Genomic DNA, 15,998 nt, shown 5'->3' with positions numbered 1-15,998 from the left:
AATAAGGCTTTATTGAGTCATTGTTATGTAATGCATTATTCAGATGTAGAATCACCTGAGATTATTAAATTGTACCTACTGTTACTAAGGTATTAAATATATTTGGCACGTAATGACCCTTACAGTATGCAAATGAGTTAAATACTAACATATAATAATAAAATGGGGTAAATTAATAAAATTATAGTTTTCCACAAAACAATTATCTCTCTTCTATGGAAAGATCCATTCAGATTATTCTATATGAGCCGGACTGATATGAAGACTTGACTTCTGTTATAATGCCTGTATTGTAACTGGAGCAGTTTACTCAAGATAACTAATTTACCACAGGTTTACGTTAACATATGAGTCCATAATATGAGTTATAATAATACATTTGATAATGGGTTGACAGCTGATGGATCAATAAATCAAGCGCTTTACACTTGTTGCAAAACTAACTGCAGGTCAAAGTTTCCCACATTTTTTGTGCTGTGACTTTCATGGTTTGTAATTACAGTATACTCCGCTAACAAGGGATGTTCTCAGAACTTTGTTTAATGTTCTGGCAAGGTTCTCTCAAAGTTATGAACAAACATTTTTCCAGTAACGTTAATAGAACATTCGCTCACAATTATCTGGTCTTTAATAATGTTAGCACAAAACCATGATTTATACACTGTTTATAGAAACTGAAGCAGTTTAGTTGGATGTTTGTGTAGCGTTTTTAAATGTTCCTACTTATTAGTTTCATATGGTTCAGAGAACGTTCAAAAGTAACATTCCCAAAATGCTTGCAAACTTTTTTTAAATAGAACATTCCCTTAATGTTGTATCTAAAGTTCACGTAACCAAGAATTTTTTTTTTTTACATTTAAAAAACAAAGAACACTCAGAAACAACGATTTCATAACTTAACGGGAACGTTAGCAAAACATTTTTGTCAACTGGGTAAACATTTTAACAGAACCACGAATGAATAATTGATTCATATATTATTCATTCACCGATTCATTCATTGAAATAAAAACATTTATTAGATGAATGTCCACATACTTTTGGCCGTATAGTAGCTTTTGAGCTGAACATAAGGGGAAAAAACACACACATAGAAAATATATACATTAATCAATATACATTTAAATAAATATTAATAAAATATATACATTTCAAATACAGATTTATTCATAAAAATAATTAATTTCCAGTACTTTCACAGGCATGGAAAACACTTAAAAAAAACAATTATAAGTTACAAATTTTAAGTTATAATACTACGACTTGAGCACCTAAAGGTTTCGAAAAGAAAAAGCCGCGTGGCGCTCTTTTGGTACTCTAATATGTGCAGCCTAGGGCGAAATAAAATAAATAACTGAACAATTTGGATCACACAATATACAGCAGCTTCTTTTTCTTCTTCTTCTTCTTTAGTTTTTTGGCGCATAACAAACTAAATGTATAGCGCCACCTACAGTACGTTGCTGTTGTGCAGTCATGTTTTCTACTATTATCGTCAAAATGGCTTATGAACATAACAAAAAAAGGGGGGGGAATACATTTTTTTTTATAATTATCCATAATTTTGAAACTCTTCCCTTTACCAGATTCCCAGGTTCCAGGGACCCATCTGGCGCTGCGTCTCCAGCTCCTCCAGAACACTTCCCTGGTTCTATACAGTATCCATTATGCATCTTGTCTAAAAACAAGCTACGAGGCCCTGCCTAGCGCCTACTTCCTTATTTTTGCCGCGGAACGTAGTGACGTTGTGCGCGATGACGCAGTGCGTAAGGCGATGGAGAGCTGCAGCCGCATTGTTGTGGGGGAAGAGAGTCGAACTAGCCTGCTAGCATAGTGCCCGTACGGCCAGCCCAATAACGACCGAGAACAGGCGCATTAGTATGGTCGAGCTGCTGTTATCTTGAGCGTGTAACTCCGGCTTTTAAATGCTTATTTTTGGATCCGGCAGACCGTTACGGATACCTCATATTACCCCTGGAATACAACGGAGAAGCGGCTGGTGGACGGTAGCGCGGCTCGTGCACGGATTAAACCTACTGCTGTTCAGTAGGCCACAGCGCTGCTGCTTTTAGCTCGGCCGTACTGCCTTTAAAGATTCTTTTAACGTCGACGGCGAAGGTAAGAACGGACCGCAGTGTCTCTGGGGGTTTATTTGTTTATTCGCGGCTTTAAAGGGCGTTTGTATTCACGTTTTACAGCGCGTGTTTTGTTTTGTTTGACGCCATGTTTTCAGTAATGTCGGTGGACCTTTCCAAACAGCATTAGCTCACTAGCACAGCCACCAGCAGGCCGCCGGATCCAGTGTGTGCCCTTGCTGCTCAGTTTGTGTGTTTTCTTTCCAGTCCAGTGTGTCTAGTATGTTTGGCCTTGTCCTGCCCTGCCCACCTCAAGCAAACAAAAGCCTGGATGTAAACCATGGCTGTTATCGGTTAAACGCCAATTGCTTAGTTAATGGGTTAATGTGTCCGTTTGTGGAGCTTAAAAGTCAGTTATGTGTTTCAAAATATCAAACAACTCAAATCGGCAAGCACGTTAACTGTTGTGTTGTTTACATTGTAATCAAATAATTAACTACGACAGATGGCGAAACGGCACATATTGACAAAAATACAAACGCAAGCGCTTTTTTCTGTTTCCATGCCGATTTTCTAACTTGGGTTTAGGTTGCTATGGATACCAGATGGCTGTGTGCTTGCAGTTATGCCTGTTCACACCAAGGACGTCAACTATAAAGTTTAAAAATAGTTCTTTAAGAAATCCACTACACAAATGTAACGATAAAAACACAAAGGAACGATATCGTTGAAACCAATTTCAGAACGTTTTTCCCCCAGCTGGTGGACGATAAAAACATTGACCGCCAATGAGAATCCAAACCACGCTGAAGAGTTTGAGTATTTAAAGTGGCAGAAGACAGAATTGCATCGCTCGCTTAAGACCCGTTCACGTCTAGAACGATAACAATAGCTATATTAGCGACCACACGAACTTAGTAGCCTTTTGTTTATTATAAGCACGCTGCAGTTTTGTAGTCTTTCGGTTTAAATGCTCGAGCTTTTTTAAGTCGGGCCGATTCTGGTTGGCTGTCAGTGTTTTATCTTTCGTAAGCTAGTTCGTTTTGGAAGTTCTGAAAGTTAAAGTTCCTCTGCGTCGTTATTGTCATAGTTGTGGTGTGGACTTCACTATTCTCAAAGAATTAAAAGTATTATTAAAACTTAGTTGTCGTCCTTGGTTTGAACAGACTTTGACGGTCTGTTTTTTTCCAGCTGATGATCAATACAAATGTTGACAGCCAATCAGAATTTGTCAGACTTTAATAAGCTCCAGCATTTAAAGCAACAGTCATGCAACAAGCGGGTGAAATAAACAGGATGTTGTTGTCTGTTGGTGTGAATGCTATAGTTATTGCTATAGTTAACTTTGTAGCCAACGGTCCTGGTGTAAATGGATGTTTACAGTGTTGCTGTATTGTTTTTATAGCATCTGTGTTTGTATTTCGATCCAGAAATAAAATATGATCTGTGGGGGTACAAATTGTGGCTTTGAATCAGTTGATGTGTGCTTTTCTTTTACTTCAGTTCCTCTCTGGCATTCAAAATGAGGAAGAAGGTTCGACATAATCGTGTCGCCACCCCGCAGAGGCCTCCCTCTCCCATCAAACCCTCACGTAACCGCGAGACCTTGACGTATGCTGAGGCTCAGCGTATGGTTGAGCTGGAGATCGACGGCTGCGTGCACCGGCTCAGCATTTATGACAAACTGGATGTCATCGACAGCGATGACCCTTTAGCTCAGGAGATCAGCGAGTGCACCAGCAACAAGGAGAACACAGAGAAGCCGCAGCAGGTCCTTGTGCGCTCGGTGCGGCTTAAAAACAACCAGCAGAAGAAGAGCGCCGCGTTGACGACTGTGCAGGGTTCGCCAGCTCAGGGCAGGCTACCAGAGCCAAAGATCCGAACGGTTGAGTACAATCTCCCGGCGGTGCCACGGAGGCCGTCGGCGTACTACACCTATGTGGAAAAGACACTGGACGAGCTCGACGAGGAGGTGGAATACGACATGGACGAGGAAGACTATGCATGGCTCGAGCTGATCAACGAGAAGAGGAAGAGCGACGGCTACAGCCAGGTCTCTCAGAACGTCTTCGAGTTCCTCATGGACCGCTTCGAGAAGGAGTCTTTCTTCGAGAGCCAGGGCCAAGGAGAGCCCCAGCCACTTATCGACGAGGATGCCGTGTGCTGCATCTGCATGGATGGCGAGTGCCAGAACAGTAATGCGATTTTGTTCTGTGACATGTGCAATCTCGCCGTGCATCAGGAGTGTTACGGCGTCCCCCATATCCCGGAGGGCCGCTGGCTTTGCCGTCACTGCTTAAATTCTCCCTCCCAGCTCGCCGAGTGCATATTCTGTCCGAATAAAGGTGGCGCGCTTAAAAGGACGGACGATGATCGCTGGGGGCACGTGGTCTGCGCCATCTGGGTTCCTGAAGTCGGTTTTACCAATACGGTTTTCATCGAACCCATCGATGGTGTGGCAAACATTCCTCCAGCTCGCTGGAAACTTACCTGTTACCTGTGCAAGAAGAAAGGAGTGGGTGCCTGCATTCAGTGCAGCAAGGCCAACTGTTACACAGCTTTCCACGTGAGCTGCGCTCAGAAAGCCGGTCTCTACATGAAGATGGAGCCCATCAAAGAGGTCACTGAATCAGAAGCTACTACGTTCTCTGTGAAGAAAACGGCGTACTGTTGCTCTCATACACCTAATGGTTGTGTGAGGAGACCCCTTACTATATACGAGGACTCCAAACCCAAGAACGGTTTATGTCAGAAGGCTGCTCACAGGGATAGAACAAAGGGATGCCATAAGAAGAACAACAAAAAGCCTGAATCGGAGCCCGTCGCAGTGGTTCCGACGGTTTCTGGGCCTAGTATTACACCTAAAAGGTAGGTGAAACATTTTTCTGCAAAGATTTTCTGAATCTTTGTTGTTTTGAATGTTTTTATTCATTTATTTATTTTTGACGCTCTGTGATTTCCTGTGTCCTTACAGTTTCAACACAATTCTCAATCAAGTTTCTGTCCAAAAGAAGAAGGTGTTTGTGGAACGGGTTCTCAGTTACTGGATGCTCAAGAGGCAGTCGAGGAATGGTGTCCCATTAATAAGGCGCCTGCAGACTGCCATACAGACGCAAAAAGAACCAGAACAGGTGAGACTTTCTTGGTCTGCAGTGATTGACAGTCCAATTCTTATGCATATGAATTTTGAGTGAGGAATTTTTTTTTGAATGACAGGCACCATGCGTTGACGACCGTCAAGCTCTGACAGAGCAGTTAAAGGACTGGCATCGTTTACGGCATGACTTGGAGCGTGCTCGCTTGCTGCTGGAGCTCATCCGCAAGAGAGAGAAGCTAAAGAGAGAGGAGGTATGGTAGTCATCGTCATATGATGTGACGTCAGGTGCAAGAGATAGAAATAACTTTATTAATTTTAAACTATTTATGTATAACTTAATATCAACTTGGTATCAAAGTACTGGTACTTTTGTCATCCCTTATGTATGCAGCTACATGAAAAGTGTGTTTTTGATCAAGTTAATGTAATCCCTCTCCCAATGTTTTGGTCTGGTTTCTGCAGATGAAGTTGCAGCAGTCGGTTTTGGAGATGCAGCTCACTCCATTCCCTGTGCTGCTGCGAGCAGTGCTGGATCAGCTGCAAGAGAAAGACCAGACTAAAATCTTTGCCCAGCCTGTCAGCGTCAAAGAGGTATGTCTCTCATTCCTGTGGGCTCATGCTGGCCTTATCAAACTCTAAATTGTTGTTTGATAATATAAGGATTCTTGATATGAAATAAAAGCTTAAAACAGGGGTTTTCAGATTGGGGAGAAAATTATAAAAAAAGAAGTAAAGAATTGTCTTGAACAAGATTTGGCATCAGTACAGTTTCATTTTGCTGTAGTTTTTAGAAATGAAATAAATAGTGCTCCCCCCCCCATCTCATTTATTTTTCATCTCTTCTTGCTTGTACTATGAAAACGTTAGTAGTATTTTCTGTAAAATTGCTTTGAAAGAGGATTTTTTTAAATAGAATGTTTTATTAAAACTTATTTTTTGTTATTAAAAATAACTTTTATAGTATTATGCAAAAATGTTGAATTTGAAATTTTATATACGAGTTACATTTTATTCACTGTATATATATTTTCAATTTATTATGTATTTGTATTAAATTAATGTTTTAGTAATTTATTTTAGCTTTAGTGCAACAGCAATATAAAAGCCAGTTATTTGATTTTGAAACTCTTTCTTTTCAATATATATGGGTTGCTATAAATTGTAGGCGTCACTCGCAACATTGTCATCATTTGTCTTTGGCATCAGTGTTTAAAAACCCTTAAGATATGATTTAATTTTTTTGTGCTACCATAGTTTTGATGATTTTACTGTTATTCTAAAATTTGGGAAAATATTGAATGAATAGGTGTGTCCAAACTGTTTTAGTGTACATGTAGCTCCTAATTTTGTTCCATGCTTGATTTTCTCTCTTATGTACAGGTTCCTGATTATTTAGACCACATCAAGCACCCTATGGACTTCTCGACAATGAGAAAGCGCATTGAAGCCCATGGGTATAAGAATCTGGATGAGTTTGAGGATGACTTCAACCTCATTATCAACAACTGCATGAAGTACAACGCCAAGGACACCTTTTTCTACCGTGCTGCTGTGCGTCTGCGAGATTACGGTGGAGCGATCCTCAGGAAGACTCGGCGGGACACCGAACGGATAGGCTTTGACTTTGCCAGTGGATTGCACCTCGCTGAGCCTCCTAAGATAGAGCCACCTCCAGCATTGACCTGGGATGATGGTAAAGACCTATGTGTTACATTTCTCCTCTCTGTTAGATTTTAGACTAATTCAAATTGAAAATCACAGATTCTGGTTTGTTGGTGAATCATTATGAATTTTATTCTGTTTGTTTCAGTTGACCGACTGTTAAACCCAGCCAATCGCGAGCACATATCTAAGGAGGAACAATTGAATAAGCTGTTGGAGATGCTGGATTTAACCACTGCCATGAAGTCATGCCCTTCCCGGAGCAAACGGCTCAAACTGCTCAAAAAGACCATCAGTGATGTGCGAATGGAAATGGGTCACAAAAAGGAGCCCCCTTCATTGGAGCAGAATAATCACAAGGAAGAGGAAAAAGCGCCTCTTATTCTACCACAAGCCAATGAGGAAGAAGGTGCAGTTCTGTTGAATCACATGGGGGTTTTTGCAGTAGCAAAAGTTCAGCTCACAGTAGCTGAAATTTAGTGAAACCACTTTTCATCATTTTAGCAATATAAGCTATGGCGTCCAAAATTTCTGAGACCACTTATTATTATCATTATTATCATTATTGTTGTTGTTGTTGTTACTTGTAATATTTATAAATTAAATATTGTAAAAAAAATGTATATATTGTCAATAATTTTTTAAAACAAGGATTTAATTGCCTTGATATAAACTATGGTATTCATAGCATAATAACTTTGAACTTTTTAAAATTATTTTATTTTATAAAAATAGTTGTAATGTATTATAAAAAAAATTTAAAAGTTAAATGGAAAAAAAAACTATTCAATTTTAATTCTCTTCATTAATAGCTGGTCAAACCTGCCTTTAAGAACTGTGAAACTCTTCAAAATGGGTTTGTATTAAATATTTAATGTTTCATTACAGGTGACAAGTCATTACCTCCAAAACTTGAGCCTTCAGATTCTGTTCCACTCCTGAAAAACTCAGACAGTCCCTGTGAACCTCCGACACTGAAACCCATTGAGCCCAGCCATGAAAAGTGCCCGAAAAAGGTCAAATTTGACGGGGAGACATTCTCTACCTCACTTCTAAATGGTCTCTCCTCTGACCTTATGCCCTCTGAAAATAACGTTATGGTTGCTACCTCCACTCTTACTGAACCAGCGAATATGGTCAGCCGGCGAACAGCTGTGCTATTCCGAAAGTCAAAGAACACGAGTCCGCAGAAGCCGTCAAACACAAGTGAATCCTCAATTGATTGCCCTCAGCTGGGCACTAAGACGTTCTTGTCGGTGGTCATCCCTCGCCTCGAAACCCTGCTCCAGCGCAAGAAGAGGACGCGCAGTGCTAGTGGAGACAGTCAGGGTGACGAGGATGAGTGTCCGATTAAACGCTTGAATACTGGTAAACAGCTTTCTCTTTTCATTTCAAGAAACACAGTACCCGTCCCTCCATGGGCATATTATAGACATTGTTTTGTACTTACAGGCATGTCTAATGGCTTTTCTGAGCCAAAGAAAGGGCTAACTGTGAATCGGCTGTCAGAGCCTCGTCGCCGCTGTGCTTCAGAGTCCAGCATTTCCTCCAGTGGAAGCGGGAGCGTCCAGGAAATCACAAGGTGGGAATGAATACATAGAATAAAATTTCTAAACATTTAATATACAGTATTTTTTTAGGCATTATCACTCGTGATGAATTAAGTGCCTTTTTTGAATGTCTTTCAGCGATGTCAGTCACACAAAGAGTGAGAAAGGGAAGCTGGCGATGACGAGACGAAACACGACGGACGATAAAAAAGAACTGGTCAATTGCGTGGAACCAGGGAACATTTCCAAAGCCAGCAAGCTGGCAGCAGGTGAGTGTCCAGCTTTTTGCAGCCGTGAGCGGGTATGTGGGATTTTACACCAGCCCCATTCTTCCGTTCGGAGACCCGTTCTGGCAGCTGCATTGGTGTCCCGTCAGCTCTGTGCAAGCTCGCTGTCCTTCCTTTTGCTTGCTTTGCCACTGACCTGCTCTTCATGGCTTTGTCTAACTAACACAAAGATCGCTGCGTACTGCCGTAGTGTCTGCATGTGTGAAACACTCATGTTTTAATAGTCATCACGGCTTATCCTGCCCTTCTGAGTAGTTGCTGCATATGTTTGCTCTTTAACATGGCACTTAAAGGGACAGTTCATTTGAAAATAAAATGTCATAATTTACTCAGCCTCACGTCGTTCTAAATTATTTTTTTACCTCAGTAAGTAACATGAAATATTCATTTGTGTCTTTCTTGTCCATTCAGTGAAACTGTATAGTGATACAAGCTCACAACAGGCACGGCGCCAGAATTTTTTCTCTACCGGTGCTAAGGGGGGGCTAGACCAATATGTGGGGGTGCTAAGAAAATAAATTATATTGATGACGTCAGAGTTACTTCATAAAGAAATTGTCGTTTTTTTTTTTAATAAAAGCAGCTATGGTACACACCATATTCAACAGAAGTGTAGTTTTAATTTATATTTTGCCAACGAATAGGCAACTTCATCAAAATAGATATAATCTTAATACAAGTGACCATAAGACAACGACAAAAACTTTTTACATACAAAGGAAAGACTTCAGAACTGGACAGCACCCATGCGTTTAGCATTAACAACACAATACATATTTATATGCATAATCAGAACTGTGCATACTTAAAACTTAAATAAAACATTAAAACGAACACCACATCACAACCTTAGTGACTATGTAATGGATTACATATAGCCTACAGAAGGATGATACGTCTGTTGCCGTGGTTTAGCGCAAATGAGGGCTAAACCGGGGCTATTCAAAATTCTGACGGGGCTATAGCCCCCACTAGCCCCGGTGTAGCGCCGTCACTGGCTCACAATAAATATTACAGTCAGATTAGCATCCAAACCATTGCACAGTAACTTTTTATTCCAAGTGCGCGCTGCAGTCTTGTTGTCTGCCGCTTTAAATGGTCGAGCTCTTTAAAGTCAGGTGGATTCTGATTGACTGTCAAAGTTTTTATCACTCATAAGCTAGAAACAATCGTTCTGAAAGTGATTCCAGAGATATATCATTCCTCTTTATCGTTATCATTGTGCTGTGGACTTTTCATAGATTTAAAACTAGGGCCGATGATAAACTACATGGTTATCATGGCCAAAATAATACACAATGATATTTTTTGCAATATCTGTATTTTTTATTTTAATCCGCATAATCAGATTTTGCCAATAACACAATGTTTAATACTATGGCAGAGGGGAAGATTTTTCAGTGCACAGGGCATGTTCTTTACCTAAATCCGTTGTGTAAATTCAGAGGAACCTCAGAAATCATGTTGACTCCCTGTTCTTGCATAGACAAAAGCAGGAAGAATCAATGTAGCCTTTTGTGTTTAATAAAAGTAAATGGTGGCTTTTGAACTATGTGAGGTTGAGTAAATGATAATGGATTTAAATTTTTTTGATGAACTAACCCTTTAAAGGTAAATTCATCCCAAACAGTATTTTCCGAACGATTTCCTAGATTGCTTACCATCAATATGCTAAGTGAAATCTTTTGGCCTGCCACGTGCTTTCCCAGAAGTAGAAAGCTTACTTCTGCATTCTGACTCGCAAGCATGTCAGAGTCTGAGTGGGCTCATTAGTCAGATGACATGTTTGACCTTTCCAGACCAAACCAAAACCATTTTCAGCTCATTTATTATTCTATTTTGATTTAATAAATAAATCTAAATAAATTTGTCTTTGGAAGTGGCATTAGAGGCATAATAGTGTCTGGTTAATGTCTCGGCATGCTTCCGTTAAAGAAATGACCCACTGCTGCCGATTGCTGATTGGCTAAATACTGGCGTGGCTCTTGAGGTGTTCTGCACCATTTTCTACGGTGAACCCCTCATAACTTTCCATTATTCCTACTTTCATAGAGATTGACAGCAGCAATATTTGGATGCCTGCTAACACTACACCACTAAATCTGGAGCCCCTTAAACTAGTTTGGGCCAAACTTAGTGGATATCCTTCCTATCCTGCCTTGGTGAGTGTGCATGTGTGCATGCCGTCAGAGACTGGTTCTCCTTCTCTTCCTCTTCATTATTTCATGCATCAGCCTCCTCAGTGGCCAACAGTCAACCATAACATTATTGCCAGGTGATACAACCAGGATGTGTATGTGCACATTTGTTTTGTGTGTGTGTGTGAGCGAGTGTGTGACACAAGTGTGTGTGCGTTCCTGTGTTTTGTGGCAACCATTTCCATTTCCAACAGTTTATACGTTAGCAGTCACAGGCACACTCTGAGTTACCAGGTTACCAGGCCTTTCGAGATGCGCGTTGGAAGATTACTGTTGTGTTGACGGCCTTTCTGCCCACATGTAGATCATAGATCCTCAGATGTCTCGGGCGGGTTGCCATCTCAACGACGAGTACATTCCCACCCCTCCACGGGACGTGCTCCGGGTCGGAGAGCTGATGCAGTTCAGGTCCAAGGAGAAACTCTTCCTCGTCCGCTTCTTCGACAGCAAACGCAACTGGTGAGAAGTCTTGTATTTAGAGAAACTTTTAAATATTTCTACAATTACAGTGAAATGTGTTAATGTGTCTGACATAAGTGGTTGTTACACTGTGGTCCTGGGGCGGCTGTGATTGTTGCAAAATATTTTTAGGGTATTCACACTTAACATGTAAAGATGTTAATTATGTACATTTAATTCAATATTATTTTAACACATTTACTGAATTTAATATTTTTGTTTTAGTCTTGGAAAGCATGAAATTGTAAATATAGTTAATGAGATCATTGTTGTTTTTTTAAATTGTGATTTGTTTGAAAAACTTAAAACAGACACCCAAGGGACACCAAAAGGTGTTGACAGACACCCAAGGAACACCAAAAGGTGTTGTCTTCCTTCTTTCTTTCCTTCTTTTTTTTATATCATTACTATTTTAATGGAAACTGTATATCGCACAATGTTTTTGTAGCCAATGAAAGTACTTATTTATATTAAATAACTTTATTGATTAGATATTTTGTAAAATTAAAATTTTTTATAAATATTGAATTATAATCATAAAATCTGATGATTTTTTTACTTTATCATCAGATTAATATTTTAATTAGTTTTAGTACAATGACAATATAATTAAATAATGTAATATGTAATAACACATTTGAAAAATAATTATATATATATATATATATATATATCATGTCATTAAATGTTGCATGCATTGCTAAAAATTTATATCTTTCTTAGTGTTTTTGATTTGTTTTTCCGTACAAATATCTAAACATCCTTAAATCAAGATATGTTTACTTAAGGTGCAAAATTAAGATCAAGAAAATAATTATATTTAAAAAAAAAAATTTTAATTAATGTGTGAAATGCTTTGTGTGAAATTTGTGTGAAAGATCATGTTTTCTGAAAAACTGAACAAAATTAAGTGAGTTCCCTTTGAATTAAGGGAATTAATTAATTGTTTAATTAATTGTTAGTTGAATTAAGTCCACTGGCAGATATTTGTTCTTTTTAATCAAATTTACTTCATTTTGATTAATTTGTCATTTTGCTTCTCAAGTAAATGTATATTGATTTAAGAATCTTTAGACATTTGTGGTGGAAAACGAGGTTAAAATACTGATAAAGAACATCACTATTTTTGCAGTATGATCAGAAGTTATAGTAAAAGCCATTTTTATATTCTAATGATTGGGAGCAGAGCCTTAAGTTTTTTTTTGTTTTGTTTTTTTTCAAGTAATGGTAATCAGTATGAAGTTGTATCTTCAAACTTGGAAGTGTTGCTAATACAACTCTGTGATACAACATTGTGATGTTCCCTTCAATTAATTCCTTAAATTCTTTACTTGGTCCTAAAAAAGTCTTTAAACAGTCTTAATTTTAACTCCATAAAACTTGCAGACCCTAATCAAGAAAATAATTATATATATAAAAAAAAAATTAATGTGTGAAATGCTTTGTGTGAAATTATGTAACTGCCTTTGCATTAGTAAAAGGAATGATCATATGTGACCTGTGCTGGCAAAATGAGTCACAATGAGCAAATTTTAAAAAATGAGTTAATTTTTATGTTTACTTTTTCCATTAAAAGACCTTCAGAATAGGGCTGCACGATAAATCGCATGCGATATTTAATGCGCATCTTGTTAGTAAAGCCAATCTGTAATCAGCGTAAATCCGTTGTTCACCGACAAGCTGCGCAAAACATGCGCAAAATATGATCTTGGTTTTTTTTGCGCAGCTTGTCAGTGAACAACGGCTCTGTGTGGTTAATGCTGCTCCATGTGAAAGCCCGCAGGTGATGGAGATTTACCGCTGATTAAAGAACCGGCTTTACTGACAAGATGCACGTTAAATATCGCATGCAATTTATCGTGCAGCCCTACTTCAGAATGATGTATGATTTGTTGGAATCGGACAAAAAAAAAAAAACAACCGAGCTACTGTACACCTGTTTGAAGTCAATAGAGTCAGCGAAGTCAATTTTGAGAAAAATCGAGTTAAAGTTTTCTGAAGGTTCCAAAGCAAAATCACCTGCAGCATTGCATCTTTTCCTCCACTTCTTTTCTTAACAATAATTAGCCTGCTATATTAATAATCACAATACAGCTATTTTTATTTTATCTTTGTTATTATAAATAAGAACAGATGCAAAAAAAAACAACAGTAGAACAAATATAAGAAAGAAACAAATAATGCATTACCTTTTTCATTTTACATCTAAACAAAAAGCATTCAAGTAAGAAAAACAAATAATCAAATGTAAAAAACTGCTACAAAAGCAGTTCAATCAAGAGCAGTGAGTGATTCCCTCTTTTCTTTTTTTATTGTTAGATTAATATTAATGAGGCGGCCTGTATTAAGACCTGCTGTAATGCAAGGATCTAATATAATGTTACACATCAGATGTTTTTCCCCAACAGTTCCCCAAACGTTCACTTAAGTTAAGACATAACAGATTATGTTTGTGTGAATACTTAAATACTGTAATTCTGTGTATATGTGTATATTTATCGGGATCGCACACAGTCGGAAGTGCCTTTATGCGCACGCTTTGGATGACTGTCAGCGTGAGAAACAAGTGGAGAAAAGGTACTCCTCTCAGAAAACGTACAGATAAAGGTAATCAAACATCTAAAATTATTATTTGGAGCATTAGGATCACTAGACGAGGGCTTAACTCATTTTTGTGAAAACCTCAAAATCGAATTTTTCACTTTTTTGCCTGTAGCTCAAAATTAGCCCATGCACATTTCGACTCATTTTGCCAGCACGGGTCACATATTTATGATCATATTTAGGGGTTCTCATAATTGAAATGTTTTAAACCCCTTACTTATCCAGTCGCTTGTTTATGAAGTATTGTGCTGGGTAGCTGTTTTAATGTGGACAGAAAAATTACCCGACTCGTGAAACTCAGCTAGCTGGGACAGAGTGTTACATTTAAAAATTCTGCTTCTGATGCCGTTTTAAAATAACTGTCGTCTTCAATCTCCATCAGGCAATGGCTTCCTAAATCCAAGATGGTACCGTTCGGAATCGACAAGACCTTAGACAGAAGCAAAATGTTGGAAGGCAGAACGTCAGGCCTCCGTAGAGCTGTGCAAAGCGCCTTCAACCGTGCCATGAACCACTTGAGCCTTGTCCAGGACTTAGGTGCTGGAGATTAATGGAGATCCATGTTGGAGGGTTTCATCAAGCCCCACATTTACCCAACGCTACGCTCCTGTATCAGACTGGCCCTTCCTGCCAATTCTGTTAGGAGCCGGCGAGCTTCTCAACGGACGAATGTGAGAGCACCTTCACTCTCCTGTAATGTGCTGCAAGACTGCTGTGAACTCACACACTGCCATCTACTTTCCTTTACACTTCCATCACCATCCACGATACTCCTTGTTTAACTCTGGCTGTATATAACGTCATCCTAAATTATCCAACACTAATTTATTATTTTTTTGGTTTGTACCACACACAACCTCCTGGAAGATTTCTACTCCAAGGTAATTTCTCAACCGCACTGAGGTGCGAACCCATCTGGTGCTACATCACGTGCAAAGCCTTGATTTTTCCATGCTAGAGACTTTTGGAAGGGGCTGTCGCACTTACTGTATCAAACTTTTGTTGTTTTTCTTTTTTTAACGTTAAGTTATTGTAATGTCAATGCAAGCTTCTCCTTGGCATTAACATGTTATCTACTTTTTTTATATAAAAATATTCTTATGGGACACAACTAAGTGATGTTTGTAAATATTTATATAAAGCTAAGAAATTATATACATGTAATACTTTAGAGTGGGTAAAAAAAAAAATTAGGAGAAGAGGAAACAACAGTAGCGATGAAAGCCAAGAAGTGCATCACTCATGCAAAACCAAAAATGTTGCTGCCCAGTTTTTTCTTCTTTATTTTAGAATGTTTATCTCTTTTTTTTTTCATATTGGTTTGTGTGAATGTTTCAGGCAGATAGTATGAAAAAAAATCCCCCAAGTTGTTGCTTTTTTATTTTACTGTGCTCTCGGGAACTGTATTGTAGGTCTGAAAAAAGATGTGCCTGTACAAATGTGTTGTATTAGGACAAAGAAAAGTATGCAAAACTTTATATTCAGAGTAGGCATATTTTGGTGGAAGCTGTGCTTGCCTTTTTTTGCTTTGTGTGTGGGTGTTTTAATCATAGCCATCTGTTGTGACTGTTTAACTGTGTCTCTCTCCAGTATGGATTCTGGGTAGCATTCTGGGTTAAAAACACTTTTTGTATGAATGTCTTGTATTGACCGGTACTCTTGTTTCTTTTCTCTGGGAGGATCACATTATAGCCAATGATAGTGAGTGCTGGCGAGATCCAGTATTTTTAAGTACACTGAAAATAAACACAAAAAAATTACAAATCTTTTTGATGGTTGATTTCTTTTTTTTTTTTCCTTGAAGGTAACCTCAACTGTAATCTTGCGTTAGAAAGGGTCTGCCTTTGACTGCTAAGTTTGTTGTCCCACTTTAAAAATAAGGCAATTTAGAAATTAGCCCCTTGTTTTTTCTCAATTCTTTTAATCATATCTAAAGGTTTTTTTTTTTCGTTCTACACTCTAAAAAATGCTGGGTTAAATACAACCCAGTGCTGGGTAAAATAGGGACAAACCCACAAAACAACCCAATTGCTGGGTTTGTCCCTATTTTACCCAGCACTGGGTTG

The 15,998-nt window shown here is 38.6% G+C and overlaps 1 protein-coding gene across 4 annotated transcripts; it reads left to right on the top strand.

Annotated features, from left to right (window-relative positions):
* Positions 1 to 1,758: 1,758 nt before the first annotated feature.
* LOC107696271 (bromodomain-containing protein 1-like) lies at positions 1,759 to 15,696 on the top strand. Of its 4 annotated transcripts, XR_001635073.1 has the most exons (14): positions 1,759 to 2,118; positions 3,579 to 4,943; positions 5,050 to 5,206; positions 5,292 to 5,423; positions 5,635 to 5,763; positions 6,553 to 6,865; positions 6,983 to 7,243; positions 7,723 to 8,202; positions 8,287 to 8,416; positions 8,523 to 8,653; positions 10,724 to 10,833; positions 11,174 to 11,328; positions 11,640 to 11,691; positions 14,315 to 14,346. XR_001635073.1 is itself a non-coding variant. In XM_016496548.1 (13 exons), the coding sequence occupies exons 2-13, from the start codon at positions 3,598 to 3,600 to the stop codon at positions 14,481 to 14,483; spliced, it is 3,513 nt and encodes a 1,170-aa protein (XP_016352034.1). In that variant the 5' UTR covers positions 1,759 to 2,118; positions 3,579 to 3,597; the 3' UTR covers positions 14,484 to 15,696. The 4 variants fall into 4 exon arrangements, 3 of the variants coding, with proteins under 3 accessions (XP_016352034.1, XP_016352036.1, XP_016352037.1); XM_016496548.1 differs by lacking the exon at positions 11,640 to 11,691 and having other exon boundaries at positions 14,315 to 15,696; XM_016496550.1 differs by lacking the exon at positions 10,724 to 10,833 and having other exon boundaries at positions 14,315 to 14,452.
* The last annotated feature ends 302 nt before the right edge of the window (positions 15,697 to 15,998 follow it).

Source organism: Sinocyclocheilus anshuiensis, unplaced genomic scaffold, assembly GCF_001515605.1.
Source record: "Sinocyclocheilus anshuiensis isolate Anshui unplaced genomic scaffold, SAMN03320099.WGS_v1.1 scaffold778, whole genome shotgun sequence".
Classification (NCBI taxonomy): domain Eukaryota; kingdom Metazoa; phylum Chordata; class Actinopteri; order Cypriniformes; family Cyprinidae; genus Sinocyclocheilus; species Sinocyclocheilus anshuiensis.
This window is presented reverse-complemented; position numbering and strand designations above follow the sequence as displayed.

What these genes read in the sequence shown, in the direction of transcription:
- LOC107696271 (XM_016496548.1), top strand. Translation starts at nt 3,598, where the DNA reads ATGAGGAAGAAGGTTCGACATAATCGTGTCGCCACCCCGCAGAGGCCT. An exon ending in CGCAAAAAGAACCAGAACAG is followed by an intron (nt 5,207 to 5,291) that starts GTGAGACTTTCT and finishes TTTGAATGACAG; the next exon opens with GCACCATGCGTTGACGACCG. An exon ending in ATCCTTCCTATCCTGCCTTG is followed by an intron (nt 10,834 to 11,173) that starts GTGAGTGTGCAT and finishes GCCCACATGTAG; the next exon opens with ATCATAGATCCTCAGATGTC.